Below are 15,672 nucleotides of genomic sequence, written 5' to 3' on the forward strand. Positions count from 1 at the left end.
CCAAAGGCTAATCACTTTATGAATATAATTGGATTAGAAATCCTTTAAATCCATACTGAGTTCAAATTAAATTCTTTCATGGTGGCAGTGTAACTAAATCGTTGTAGTATTAATTGACTGCAGGCAAGCACACTCTTAACAGGATCAGAAACTTTACTTTTCATATTGCTAATTCATAGTGAGGGTATTGTATTGTGCAGGGTTAAAACAGTATGAGTTTCTTTACACATAGCACAGCAGCGCTGTAGTGCAATGTGAAATTACAGACCGGGACACTAATGTTGGCTTTTGAACAATCAATATAAAAGTACAAAGTCAAAATGCAAGCAGAGCTTTGGCACCGGAAACGCAATCTGAAAAATGCTAGAGGCTGTTCATTTAGGAGACATTGTCATGATTTGTGTTAATGTTTCTTAGTGTTGATTATTTCATAGTGTAGTGTAGTTTACTTGTTTAGTCTTGTGTTTCCAGTTTTGTTTTGTAATGTCTTCTCCCTGTGCTTCTCTGTTTTCTTACATCCTCCAGTTCCCTGTTTCTTCATTGTTCAATGTTTTACTTTGTAGTTTTGTCTTGATTACCCTGATTGTCCTCACCTTTCTGATTAGTCTTACCTGTGTTTGATCACCCCATGTCTATTTAGTCTCTTTCTTACCCTCTGTGTCAGTTGATTGTCCTCTGTCTCATTTACCCTGTAACTTTGCTGGATTATTTGGATGTTCTATGTTCCTCGTTTTTGAGTAAGTTTTTTTTTTATAAATCTTTTTTTGTATTTCTGCAATGGGGTCCTCCTCCTTGGTTTTTCAAACCCAGTCGTAACAGACATATATGTTTTGGGTGCAACGATAACAACAGTTCAACAGATAGCCATGATATTTTCACAGATATTTGATGTAAAGAAGGGATAATGTAGTATTGTCTTTGATAATAGTTTAAAGTGCTACTCTGGCAACAATTACAGCCTTGCAGAGCAGCTTCGACTCTCGCGGTGTGATGTGCAGAGTCTGCTATAATGGGCTCATTCCTCTCTAGGAACAAAATAGACAAACCATCAGTAGATGTCTGGCTTTAAAGGTTTCACGTTGGAAAAGGCTGCTAAGTTATAATATGAAGGTATATGCTTCATGTTTTAAATTCTAATTTTTAAACCATGGCTGAGCACAGCTGTAAATTAAAGTAAACTGTTCCACACATTGAAGGCCTGTAGCACTTCTATCTAACGCCGGATTTTCATTGATTTTTCTATTGTAGATGTTTTTTGAACAAATTTCTTTTTGACCATTTATCATTTCTGTACAGAATGTTTGATATTAAATCAGTTTTGTTTTTTGGGGGGATTTTTGCATCATGTTTCTCTTATTTGAAGTTCTTTTCAATTGTTGCATTTGTTTGCACCAGTTTATAAATGTATTATTTCTGAAATTCCTGCACATTTTCCTAGTTTACGGTCTAAAAACATTTCTCACAATTACAAATGTGAGTTTTCTGATGTAAATGTTTAGCTACTTTATGGCCGGTTTTCAAAACCCTTGATAGTTGAGTTACATCATTCCTTTTCTTTATTAACTTAACATCAGAAACAATGATTTCATTGCCTTTGTCATTGAATTTCTACAACCAGAATAAAGACAACATAACAGAAACATGCCAAGGGCAAATAAGTGACTAGAAAATATAATCCAAGGTTTGCTTATCTGAAAAGTACAAATAGTCAAGGCTAGAGTCAACAGATCTGCAATTCATTCATCAGACACTTTTGTCCAAACTGACGTATATCTGAGAGTCAATACAGCAAGAATCTAGTGATGGAAACAACATCAGTTAATACTAACAATCAGCTTTTTGTTCATTAAGACAGATGCTGGCAAACAGTGCACAGAGGCAAAGGACAGTTTTTTGCCTTAATATATCATCATATCAACAACACCAACAGCTCCTCGTGAAAATTATAATTAGCATCAACACCATCATAAATAACAACATTGTTGTCATCAATATCATAATCATCTTAAGTGGATAGGTGTTCATCCAAGAGCTGGGAAAGGGATTCTGCAGATTAAATGGAGGTTGGTAATGCTGCTTTGGGTTGGTTCAAGACCAGTTGTGCTGCTGCATTTTGGATTATCTGCATTGGTTTTATTGCACCACAAGAGACTGTTAGTTAGAGTCTGATCTTCCTGATGTTGTACATGGCAAGATGATGCGACCAGGCAATTGAGGCCACGTGAACCTTAAATGTTAGCTGGTCATCAGTCAAGACACTTGGTTTAGGGCATGACTTTGGTTGTTCCAAGCTGGTGAAGAAAAACAGATTCTAAAATGCAAGCAGCCGATCAGTAAAATTCAGAGAAAGATGAATGTTGTGTCTTTTAGACCGGAGTTTATCAGTCATGGAGGCTATAAGATACAAAGCATGAGAGATGTTAAGGTGGTGAGGAACAATGGAGGTAAGACGAGGAGTTGGTGGAAGCATGTAATAATGGAATTGTTGAAGGAAACAAAAAAGAAAGGAGATTGAAACATTGCTGTAGACTCTACCTTGAACCTCTTGGGGGAAAAACATGTATATAAGGACTGTGAGCCATGCAGGGGAGGTGAGGGAAGTGGAGGGGAGGGGAATGGGATGCAGTGAAGTGGGGACTGAAGGTTGAGCGTTTCAGAGAATGAGAGCGAGGGAGAGGGAAGGAGGGAGAGGTTGAATCACAGTGACACAGAGCTGGGTTGTGTGAGAAGCTTTCTGCTTAGTGTGTGCTTCTCAAGAGATTGGATGATGAGAGGACAGTTCCACTCTCTGTAGCACTGGAGGATTTTTAACCAGTTGATCTTTACACTGAGCAAGGACTTTATTACTGGATTGTTTGTGATCAACCTCTGTCTGCACAGCTACTATGCTATGATTCTTTTTCAGAAGAAGTGATGGTAAGATAATCTAATTGTGCAGGGTTTGTGTTTGTCTGGGTGTTATTTTACAAGAGTTTTTTACACTGCATTTGTACATTTTTTTATTTGGAACTGTAAAGCATTGTAAAAATGGATGGGTACACAGAATAATGCAATATGCAGATGAACATTCTGTTTGCTTAGCATGCATGGGTGTAAACTGGCTCATATTACATCACTTTGCAATTATAATTTATGTAATATGTGACATTTTAAACTCTTAGTAGTTATGCACTGAGGGAAGTGTTCTTGCTTTAAGTTGAAAGAATATTTTTTCCAGCTTACTTAAAAGATACAATTGCTATTTGTTGCAAAATTTCAAGTAACTGATGGAGATAACTGCATTTTGAAAGACCAAGAAATTGTACATCAAATTATTTTTCATGAGACTTTAATTCAATATTCAAAAATCATATTTATGAATAATTTTTTACTTTTATTTTCAACTCTGACATAATGTCCCAAAAAGGATTATTTTTCTTTACACTTCTCAATTTTGAGGATGAATGGCTTATTAATAATGCATAATTTTTCTTATAAAAAATTAACACTGATGGGGGCGCTGGTGGCGCAGTGGTTAGTGCGCGCATCCCCACGTATGGAGGCTATGGTCCTCAACGCGGACGACCTGGGCTCACGTCTGACCTGTGGCTCCTTTCCTGCATGTCAATCCCTACCTTCTCTCCCTGATCTCCATCTCTGTCCACTGTCCTATCTCTCTGATAAAGGCACAAAAATAAATCTTTAAAAAAGTAGCATTGATAATGTCTCACCAAGACATCTTTTTTAATTGATAGTATAAAATATTATACTAGCGTACCTTTCGTTAATGTCAAGTATTTCACCACATATTCATAAAATAAGGAACATCTATTTAATAAACAGCGGTGCAGCCTGTGTTTTCAAAGCCCAAAAAGCTTTAAAAAATGTTGACGTTTTCTCAGTGACTGTCACCTTAAATAAGTCTTCATGAACTTTTCTGAAACATGAAGTCATCGCAACCAGGGTTTTAATAGTTTTACATTTTTATTTTCATTTTTATTTTTCATTCATTTTACTTTTTTCAACTTCAAGACACTTGATCAAATATAAAATCAAATCAAATGAAAGATTTATGTTAAAGATAAATGGACAAAAACTCTGAAAACTGCTGATTTTCTTAAAACAATTGTAGCTCTTTTAAAAATAAATAATGCTAATTGGATTTATCAGGTAAGAGATGTTCTTCCTATTTCACCTGGAAAACTAGAGGTATATTGAAAGTATGAAGGAACAAAACAATTGCTTATATTGCTAGTATTCTAGAATCTCATTGATGTAAACATTAAATAACAATATAATAACAACAAAAAAGCTTATGTGTCCATGAATGTGTAGCTTTTGGGTTTTTAAAAAACACAACACAGACAGACAGGCATACTTGTAGCGAGACAGTTGTCTTTCAGATCACGTACTGTGGCAGTCAGCCTCAGGCGACTCTGAGCTCGCCTGTCCATTATTACTGCACATGACCCGTCTGTGGGCAACCTGACCTTAGCCCTGACAAGGCCCCCATGGTCAGTACATATGCCCAACATGTCACTCATGGACCAGGTCCTGTCAAAGAAATTTCATTGCATCCGTGACCAACCACTATGCATTTGAAAAATTACAGAATGTATGCAAATGGAATTTGTAAAGCTAACAATTGCACCAGCTAGATAAATACCAATGATTTGGGGAATTTCTTAACTTTACATGATGAGAGTTAATCTCCACTACCTTTTTTCCAACTGTTACAGCACCACCTACTGGCAAAAGTAAGCTGCTTTGGTCTTTCACAAATTAGATGATTCATGTTGGTTTGTTTACACTTTGGTTCCTCATTCAAAATAAAATTAAGTTTGTTGAAGGGTTTTTTTACGCTATTATTCAGAAAAAGGATAGCAGAGTCAGAGAGAGAGAGAGAGAAAGAGGAATGACCAAGCAGCAACTTCTAGTGTTTAAAAAAGACAGCCATTGTGGAAGTGCAAAACCCTGCAATTTGTTGAGGGTCTGCTTGACGATGGCTCAAAGATGATATTGGTCTGATTAGTTATTGTTCTCTCATGCAAAGACAGTACAGGGATGGATTTTTTTAATTTTATTTTATGACACATAAATACATGATAGCCTACTGTTATCCATAGTAAGGCACTAAGCTGAACTGATTGATGGGCTGGTGTGGACTGTAAGTTAGACTGAAACAGAATTTCCAGCATGGAGGCTGCCACCGCTAAGCCGCTTTTTGGTCAGAAATCAGGGAAAGAGAATGGGGAAAGTTGTGTAGGATAAGAGCCCGTTTAGAGGACTATAGCCTTCATACATGGGGCGCACACAGCTGTCATAAAAAAAAAAAAGCAAACCAAGATTCTTTGAAGTGTTTATGTCGGTGTCGCGTGTGTGCATGTGTGTGCGTGTGTTGTGTGTGCTGTTGTTGCCGTCAGCTGCTTGTCTCACTATGCCTGAGGTCTTGCCACAGGGCAGACTTCCACCTGTCATCATCACTTAAGGGTAATGCTAAGAGCTCTTTATAATGAGGCTGACCCTCTGTTCTCCAAAAAAGAAAAAAATCTTTTGTTTAATCATGAACTTAGAAGACAGAAAACTCTTTATTATGAACTGGGGGAAAACAGCCATAAGCCATTTAAATACCATCCATTTTACCAGCAGGCTGTGTTCAATGTGTATACTTTTTTTATTTATACAACTAACTGAATGATCCATGTAACTAAAAAACATGTATTTATATTTATTTTATTATTTCTGAGCTATGAAACATACTCTTGTCAGTGGTGGCCTTGACCACTATGTAAGAGGACATTTACACATTGTTGCCGCAGCTGAGTAATACTGTGACAAGTGTGGAGTGAAAAGCTGAGTACAGATGGATTTCTCACTATCTGGCTTTCATTCAGAGAATAATGAGAACTAAAAGACCTACATTTATAATATTCTGAATATACACTGTAGTTAAGATTCAGCGATAAAAGCTTAATTGGCATTGTTTAAAAGGCTATACAGTTGTTTGAGACAAAGATAGCCCAGCTGTAAATAAATGTTCTACATGTGTGACTGGTTTTGACAGTGGTATTTATGCAGCATCAACCCTCCCAGATTGAGATTAGTCTATTATTATAAAAGGAGAGGAGTAAGACATCCCAAGGGTCTGACTGACCCCAAACATAAATAGCATAATGTCATCTTTCTAAATGTTGCAAGCCTACAATAGTTTGTGGCAATGGGAGGGATTTGAGGTGATGTAAGTTCAACAGAAAAGGAAATTGTTTTCAATATAAATAGCAAACATCTAACAAAAACTAACCCTTTGGCTATTTCTTCAAGAGCCTCAGCTGTGCCTTTGATTAAGCATGTTTGAGTAGCATGCTTAATGAAAGATGCAACACAGGGATATGACTTCCTATTAGACGACAAGTCAGATAATTTCATGTTGATGAGCATTTTACCACCTACAGTATAGAACACAGAAAATATCAATCAGGCAGTCATTCAGCAGAGTCCTATGCCAAAGCTGTTATTTCACCTGAAGAAGAAACATGGTCACAGTTAAATTAGAGGGGGTCTGGTACTCAGCTGAAGAATATGATACTGCAGGGCTTAAAACTAAAGGACCTATTGACTGGGGGGGATTGTTTCCTTCTAATGGATCTGCCTTTCTTAAAAACAAAAAAGTTACGAATATAATCTCCTATAGAAAGCTGAACTTAAACTCAGTCTGATGCAATAGGTGAGGTTGCTTCTCACCTGCATAAAACATGGGTACCCAACAGCTTATACAACTTTGCTAGCCTGTAAATGCAGACTTAGTTCTAATCACAACAGCCCCGATTTATTAAAAACATAAAATGAAATGGAATAGATCCATGTTATGTCTGATTAATATACCAGCCCTTTCATGGTTCATTTCTCATCGTATACCTTTCATTAAGATCAAATGTTGAATTATTAGTGTTAGTTGGGTCCTAGAGTTCTTCAAAGTGTTACTCCCAGTCCCACCACTTAATAATATCCACAGGTCAGCAGTTCAGTCAATCCCTACTTTTTCCTACTCAGTAATCTGATGGTTTACCAGAACAGTCTTGGGGCCAACCAAAAATCATTCTCCATAGCCTCTTCACAGACCCACAACTACTGCAGCCACAACCCTGTGAGCCACTCTTTACCTATCTGCTGCTTCAGGGTACTTTTGGGCAAGCCAAACTCAAGGGCTTCCTTCTTCAGCTTGCTGGCTTTCTTAACAGCTGGTGTCCACCAGTGGGTTCCTAGGTTGCTGCCATGACAGGCACTGATGGTCTTCTGGCCACATCTCCAAGCAGTTGCTTCCACAATGGAGGCTTTGAACATGGACCACTCAGTCTCCATGTCCCCAACCTTCCCCCAGGATATGCAGGAAAATATTGCTGGGGAGAATTCCAGTTTTATAGTTGCAGTTTAATAATTTAATTGAGAGAAAGGACTTCTCTCTATCTGGAGTAGTAACTGAAAAAAGTGTTTAAGAGTGCAGAAACACCATTATAATATACAATTGTTACAATACAATACAAATTATTGTTTCAACAGGTACTGTAATTTAACTGACACTATACATTTTTATCTTTCCATAGGAACAATTCTTCGTTCAGGGTATGATTTCCTTAGGAGCCCGAATACCAACACAACTTGATGGGTAAAAGAGTCTATGGCCATGAATGCACTGCTGCCTAATGTGAGTTTTCCTGGGAGCGCAGCAGTTCTGCTTCAAGCTACAGATGGTCCTTTCAATCTGACTGCAAATGGCAAGGCAGGACTGGAATCAAGCCATTCACTGGCCCCTTTCTGTACCCTTTGTTGCTGTGGATTTCTCAATCGCACCTTGGCAGTGGTATTCATGGTCAGCCTGGCATTTGCCATTGTGGTTGGAAATGTGGTCACCGTTACTGTCTTTGTGCAAACCAGGCAGTCCCATACACCACAGGGATACCTCAAAGGTAAAATAAGTTAACCATTTTACAATATCCTTGTTGGGCAGCAGAAGGTAGTTTGTTACATAAAAAAACTAATCCACAAAGTACAAATCAATCCTGAAAGTACTAATTCATAAGGAAGGTTACTTAAGGCAGAAATCAATATTCATACTGGAAATACATAAAACGCTAAAATAATTTATTACTTAAGATTTCAATGTTAATCAATATTGAAAACCAAAAATACAGCAGTTTGTTTTACATTGTTTAAAATTTGAACAGAAGCGTTGTGTAAGAAAACCTCAATGTTTTATTTTTTCTCTCTTCTTTTGGTTCTCTCTTCGACAGTGTCTCTGGCCATAGCAGACATGATGGTCGGCATCCTTGTGGTTCCTTTCTCTGTCTACACTGAGATCTCTCTGATGGTGACTAACACTCTTCCCATTTGGTACCAGGGTAGCTCAACTTCCCCAGCCACCTCCTCCTCACTTGGGGGACTTGTAAGCCCTTGGCAGCCATGCATGCTGATCGGCCCAGTGTTTGCTGGATGCACCTTTGTCTCCATTAGCACAATCTTCCTCATGACACTGGAGCGAAGTGTTGCCATCCTATGGCCACTTCACAAAGATGCCTTGGTGACCCGTAGACGAACTCTGCTGCTCATTCTGCTGTCCTGGGCCGCAAGCTTTTTGCTAGCTTTAGCGCCCCTTATCTTCAGCAGCAATTTTACTTTGGAGTACAATGAGTGCAGTCGTATGTGCAACTATACCCCACTAATGTTTGGAAGTCAGCTACCATCTGATGCCAATATTTTGCTTTTGTTCCCAGTGTTTGACTTCACACTGCTCGGTGGCACATTAGCCATCAATATTATATCTTTCACCAGCATCCGGCAGTATTCCCGAAAACGCAAACTACTCTCCGAGGGAAGTCTGAGTGATGGAGGTGGAGGAGTGGGAATGGGAGGGGGAGGATGCCCTCACAGGCCTTCTTTTTCAGACATCAAAGCTGCCAAGACAATTGGCATACTTACATTCGCCTTCACAGCATCTTTCACTCCCATCGCAGTATTTGTACTTGGGAATGTGGTGGGATACACTTGGTGTAACTTTTCTTTTTTTGCCTTCTGGATGCTGACAGGAAACAGTTGCTGTAATGTAATTATCTACAGTGTCAGGGACCACCGCTTCAGGAAGGGTGTGACCCTTCTTTTTAAGCGAGACCAGTTGCCCCAACATGGAGAGAAGAACTGAGAGATACAATAAATAAAAAGAAACAAGCTTCTGTATTGTCACTGTATTCAGGAAAAATGTATTTAAAGGACTACCGTATTTCGAGTAATATGCATTTTAATTTTCATCACGATTACACAGTAAATATCATATACATACAAAAGTAATATGCAGCAGAAGACAAGACGTGGTGAACATGGATAAAAACCTGAAATAGGCTTTGGGGAAATAACTAGCAGCCACCTCTGCCTATAACTATCACTAGCGTCACATGACAAGACAGTCTTCAGGATTGCAAACACAGGTGTTGAGAGAAAGAGCCATTCTATTTCCACAAAAATTTACATCCTCGCTTCTCGTCTCCTTTTCATTTTCTGCTAGCAAACCTCTTCGGCAGACATTTTACATAAGAGGGATTTTACTGGCCTTTTCATAACTTTGGGAGATACAATTTGTGTATGCACTATCAGCAACAAATAGAGCATCTGGTTTTCTTTGTTGCCTTTATTGCTGTAACAGCTGAAAAGAGGCAGGAGGGGAGAGTGGGATTATCATCAAAGGGTCAAGGCCAGGGTTTGAAACTGCAGCCTGTGTGTAAAGTATCTTCTGCACATGGGGTGCCTGCTCTACCAACTGAGCTTAACTGGCAACACAATATGAGGTTGGTATTTCATCATTTCATTTATGAGGGATGTTGTTGAGTGTGATTTGAAATCTCGCTATTGTCTGTACTTTGAAAAGATACAGATTACAGGAAATGTTAATGTATTGAAAGAGCATCTACTTTTTTATCTTTTGTGACAAAAAATCTGCCTCAAATATCAGAAATGCACTTTATCTGTTTCTGTGAGTCATTGTCATAATGCCAAATGTTGTTTTTGGTACAAGTTTTGTTTCAAGTGTTCTGATAACAATACAGCTATTTCTGTAGTCACCAAATGTGAATGAAACATATTCTGTATTATTTAAACAAAATGGACTAAAATATTGGTATGTCAACCAATGAAATTTAGTATAAAACAGCATTATTATTATTTAGACCCTCATACTGTGCCAGCCAACCTTTAAGGGTTTAATGTATTGAAACAAAAACATATTCACCTCTGTGTCAGCTTAAATGTATTGTTTTAAATGTCTGGGTTGTACAATTTGACGATAAAATATATAATTCGATTCAAAGAGATTGAAGCCAGGACCTCCCTATAAAATGGCTATATAGTCATTTATGGTAAAACATTGCATTATTTATTATCTATTTTACCCATCACTAAGTTATTTTTTGAAGTGATAACACTTCAACGTATTCATATTTTTTATACTTAAATTTACATGAAAACAAAAGATAATTGAAACATTTTCTTAATGTTACCATGAAGTGCCCATTAAAGGAATAGTTTGACAATTTGAAACACATAGTATATAAAATACAGTTTCAAATACAACACAAGGATAGATACATTTTATTTGATTTGCATTAATTATAATAATTAATAATAATATAATAATAATTAAGTTACCTGTATAATCTGTGTTTACAGGTACATTTGTTCTTTTCCAGTCTTTATGCAGAGCAAATCAAAATCTCTCATCGCCCTTATTTCATATTTACTATGAAACTTTAAAAGATCATATAGTCTTATAGACTTTAAATATAAAATTATCCAAATATCAAGCTATTCCTTTAAGCAAACTCATATCCATGGAAGCATAATCTTTATAAAGTAGTCTGAGATGTATTGTACATTGCTTCAATCACAAACATCAGGGAACTAATTCAAAATAAATGCAGTACATCAACAATGTGTCATGAGAATGAATGAATGATTTTAAGATGTAAACCTAGAGATATGTTCCCTTTTAGGCAAAAAGGTAATTATTTTTCTTGTTAAAAAATCTCTCAAATGATGGAAAAGATTGAAATCCACAGTATTTTTAATACTTGGATACTAATATTAAGTTGGTTCTGTGTATCAAAAAAAGATTGTTAATGTACTGATACTGAATTGCTGTAAAGAATTGTATCAATATTTAATTATTCAATGGTGATTGCATCAGGTCTGGTTAAAAAAATAAATGTTTTTGGGAATGTGTTGTTTTTGTGAGAGTAATGCAATCATCTTAGTGCAGTTTCATAACAAACAAAAATTTTAGATGGATTTTACACGGAATAACTGCAAACTAAAAACACTTACATTACATTAAAATAGGCAGTGAGTATGTTTCCTATTTTCTCTATTCCTTCACTAAAACAGCTTTTGTACTCAAGGGGAGGAGTCTGCAGTCCTGTCCATGTAAATATGATGTAAACACAGCTCGAACAACAACACATTAAATGTACAACTTTACTTCATTTCTGCTGTATTTTTGAGTAAAAAAGTCGCATATTCTGCCTTTAATGCTGTATTGACTGAGAAAACGGAGTTCTCCACTAGCAGAGTGCATTTGAAGAGAGCAGCCAGGTTTTCGGCCTAAAATACATAACTTGCCTTAAACTGTAAAAAAAATACACTCATACCTGACATCCAATGAACTTGTATTTTTGGTCATTTATGCTGATTGAAACAGTGTGATTCCAATTCAATGAAGGCATACACAGCCAAAAACAAAAGTCAAGGTTAAGAATCAGTGATGGATTAAATCAATAAATATTGTACACAAGTTGCTAGAAAGCCACAGACACATTTCTCCAGTAGCTTTGATTGGACTTATCTCAGCGAGATCAAACTTGTTATGTTATGCAATGTGGAAATAGATGGCTGAATACCAACAACAAGGAAATGTTTGATAGATAGTATGTGTATGTGTGAAAACAGTGAGTCTTAATGTGTCCTCTATTTACTTATCTTCAAACTGCGTCTAAAACATAGCTAAAAAAAAAGACTGAAGAGAAGAAAAGCGGCACACCCAGCTTCTAGGTTAAGTAGTACAGTGTTTGTTTGCAGACTTTGTATAAAAGAAGTTATACTTTGTATAAAAAAGCCTTGGTTAGAGAGTGATTTTGCAACATGAGAGGACATTGGATAGTGAGAATAAAAGAGGGTGGGGCTGATTATTTGACATATCGAGAGACAGGGGAGGGAGACAGAGACAATGAAAGTAAGAGAGAATTATACTGGCTCCTTGATGTAAACCATCAGCTGCTCTTCCACGAACCACGAAATTTATCTGAAAGGTCTGATTTGTATTTGCAATAAAGACTCGGTACATTTAGACTTAGTTATTAATGCATTATAGATTCCAAATATTTTTGAATCATATCATTTGCATCTGACATCTGTAGAGGCTGTATTCCTGACAGTATTAGCATGTGAATCTGGTGCAGGGGGGTGGCAGCTTTCCAAGATACATCTTGTCAGGTGATCTAACATGGAAGTCATTTTGTAGTCTTTGCTTTCTGTTGAACTTTTTTTCTGACAAACTTTGCCAGCTAATGGGTAGGTTTAAAGTCCTACCCGTTAAAATTAAAAAAATGTTAATGCCTGAATCTAAATTATCCATACCTGCTGCCAGTACAGTCTAAAATGTATCATATTGTAGCAGTTTTTATATTTCTACATAAAAACTATAACCATTAGATAAATAATCCTACGGGACCTATGTTCAGGCCAAGATCAAACAATATAGTAATATATACAACTAATCTGACTCAAGAAATGGTTGGGAAAGACATTAAGTTGACAACAGTATGAGGTAAACCTTTTATGGTATGAAACAAAGCGCAGAGAGTGAATTGATGCAGCCAACATGATGATATGTGTGTATACTCAAACTATTCATGCCACAGCACAACTGGAGGTCCAACAATCGAAATATATTAATTACCCATGAAGTAATTGTGTTTATGATAAAACAAACAAGTACCATAGACTGTATACATTTTTCTTAAAATCTGAGTACATTGCTGCCTCCTGTAAAAGCAGCCAGTCAAATCTAGTAAGAACACTTCACTTTTAAACTCGTAATATTACAACATTAATCTCAAAATCTCTGATTTTCTTTCTTTGTGGCCTTAATACACTTTTATAGTTATAAGGAAACATGAATAATTCATTACAAATAAAACAATGTGTTTTTAAAATGAGCGGAAAACAGGCAGTACTTTCAGGCTAATTTGCAAGTAAGCAAAGAGCAGGGATGATAGTTATTTGCTAGTCAGAATAATTTAAATGTGGTCAAATGTGCTGGGAAAGTGTGCTTAAATTGTGTTGCACATCTTTAGTCTCAAAGAAAGCAGATCGTCTGTTCTGTATAAAATAGCTAAAAAGATACACTAAGGGGTGCATTCAACAAAAATAGGTCATATATTATTCCACTAATATATGTAATATATTTTAGTAGTAGACTTGTTTTCTGTTTTAAACCAACTTTGTCTCAGTGAAGTTACACTACAACACAACAACATGCGCACACACACACACACACACACACACACACACACACACACATACACACACACACACACACACATATACACACACACACGCACACAAAATGCCTCCAGCAAGGGACATCACAGACGATAGGTCAGAGCACTTTGTGGCCTCAGCAAGGTTATGTATTGTTATATGTCCTATTTCTTTTATGTCCTCTCTTGCTTCATGGCCCTAATGAATTTTTAATTGTCTCTCTAAGCTCTTAAGGCAAGGCATGTGTGTCAGAACCAATAAAGCACAGAGACCACTTGTGGCTGGAGTCTGTTTTTGGCTCAACAGGGGAAAGGGCAAAGGCAGAGATGGCTGAGAGGGCTGACAGAGAGGGTTGGGTTTTGGATGCTGTGTTTTTATTTAATGGGCAACAACAAGCTATGTTCTCTGCAGATATGACTGAGTCAAAATAACCTCCGACATTATGCTGACCTTCCATAAACACCTAATTTGTTATTGATCTTACCTCTTACTTTTGCTCTATTACTAAAATCAAAATAATTATTTGAAAAATTAGAGCAAATTAAGCCAGCTCGGAGGAATATTTTAAGGACGCAATACTATTTCCATTATTGACTTAACCAGAACTTTCAGGGTGATAGAATTTCAACAGAAAAAAAGGAAATTTGGTTTATAATATTAATCTAAAAAGATACACGTCTTATATGAATTCTTATTTTATACTTTGCAGGAAATAGTAGTCAACACTAAATTTAGTCTGAACTTTAGATAGTGTTCGACACCTTATTCCTCTTGAACCATTCCAACATTTAAAGCCATTTTTCAGATGCAAGCTTCTTCTCAGTCTGACCGAGTAAGATGATAATACTATTCATTTAACCCTACTAGGAATTAGGAAACAGCAATACACAACCACTCATGCAATTATTTTAGCAAGCAGAAGCCTGTACCCTGTAGCTAATGTTACCTCGACCACAGAGTACTGATGTATCCACCAATCTAGTACGTCATTGAAGAAGTTAGCCGCCCGAGTGTCACTGCTGACATTTGATGCTCTTTTTGCAATAACAAATATTTGCAATATAAATAATGAGAGTGCAGTGCGAGTTCTGACTTGTACAACTTTGATGTAGCTATCTAATTAGCCGTGTAGGCTAGCTTGCTATATTTCTCTGAAAGGTAACTTGGTGCAGAGAAGCTTAATAAAATGTAGAGCTCTATGTACAAGTAGCCCAGCAATGAGTATGTCTTAACAATATACAATGTATTACACATGATTTGTTTTAAATGTGAATATATGAAAGATCAGGGTCTCTCTATGTAAATTACTTTTGTAGTTGTATATTTTTAAATTCCAACTCATGGCGGTTGGGGGCACAAAGCGAGCTTGTAGCTTGTGAATGGAGGAATAAACTTCATTACAATCATGTTTAAAGATCATAACTATAATTGTTTGTTACTATTATTATGCTTTGCAGGCAGAACATGTATGACTGGAGAAGCACAGAGCTAGTGTGATTGAAGTGTGTAATTTATCACCCATATAGAGGTTTTCTGGCTCACAGCCCTCAAAGGATGTTTCTATATTCTTAAAAGAGCATGAAGCTCCTTTGAGAATCCAGAAACACCGTCTGCATCGCTGTCCGTCCATCTCTGTCTGTCCCTAGCAGTTATGCCAGCTTGATTATTCAGCCAAAGTCACAGTGTGGCCTTAGTGATCCCACTTGCCAAGCAGACCAAGCTTCAGCTGAGCACACAGACTGCAGGTCTGCTACCTGGAGTCTGTTTTACTCTATAAATACATCCATCTGTGCAGGTCATCCAAAGACTCCTCAGAAAACTCACTATTGTACTTTACTTGAGTGGTCCTATCACTGCAGCTTGTCCTTAGGATGAGAGGTTGCTTTGTAATATTTATCATAGGTTTGGTTTCCCTGTTGTGAAGATGCAGTATCATGACACATAAGTAATTCCTTTTAAAATGATCATCAAGAGGCATTCAAGGTCATATTAAAAGCTAATACAAACAATACTAATAGGTTCTTTTTTTTTTTTTTTTTTTTTAAATTTCAGAAGTTTCATAATTTTTGAAGTGTGTTTTATTCTGCATTAACAAAACAAAAAAAAGAAACAAAA

At 36.8% G+C, this 15,672-nt stretch overlaps 1 protein-coding gene across 1 annotated transcript; it reads left to right on the plus strand.

Annotated features, from left to right (window-relative positions):
* Positions 1-2,687: 2,687 nt before the first annotated feature.
* LOC306821001 (trace amine-associated receptor 13c) lies at positions 2,688-10,137 on the plus strand. The gene is made up of 3 exons (XM_079339136.1): positions 2,688-2,916; positions 7,581-7,943; positions 8,268-10,137. Exons 2-3 carry the CDS (start codon positions 7,655-7,657, stop codon positions 9,170-9,172), a joined length of 1,194 nt encoding a protein of 397 aa, XP_079195262.1. The 5' UTR covers positions 2,688-2,916; positions 7,581-7,654; the 3' UTR covers positions 9,173-10,137.
* The last annotated feature ends 5,535 nt before the right edge of the window (positions 10,138-15,672 follow it).

Source organism: Symphodus melops, assembly GCF_947650265.1.
Source record: "Symphodus melops genome assembly, chromosome: 3".
In the NCBI taxonomy this organism is placed as follows: domain Eukaryota; kingdom Metazoa; phylum Chordata; class Actinopteri; order Labriformes; family Labridae; genus Symphodus; species Symphodus melops.

Excerpts from the sequence above, each read along its gene's own strand:
- LOC306821001 (XM_079339136.1), top strand. The coding sequence starts at position 7,655 with ATGGCCATGAATGCACTGCTGCCTAATGTGAGTTTTCCTGGGAGCGCA. Across the intron at positions 7,944-8,267 it reads ACCACAGGGATACCTCAAAG|TGTCTCTGGCCATAGCAGAC; the intron begins GTAAAATAAGTT and ends TCTCTTCGACAG.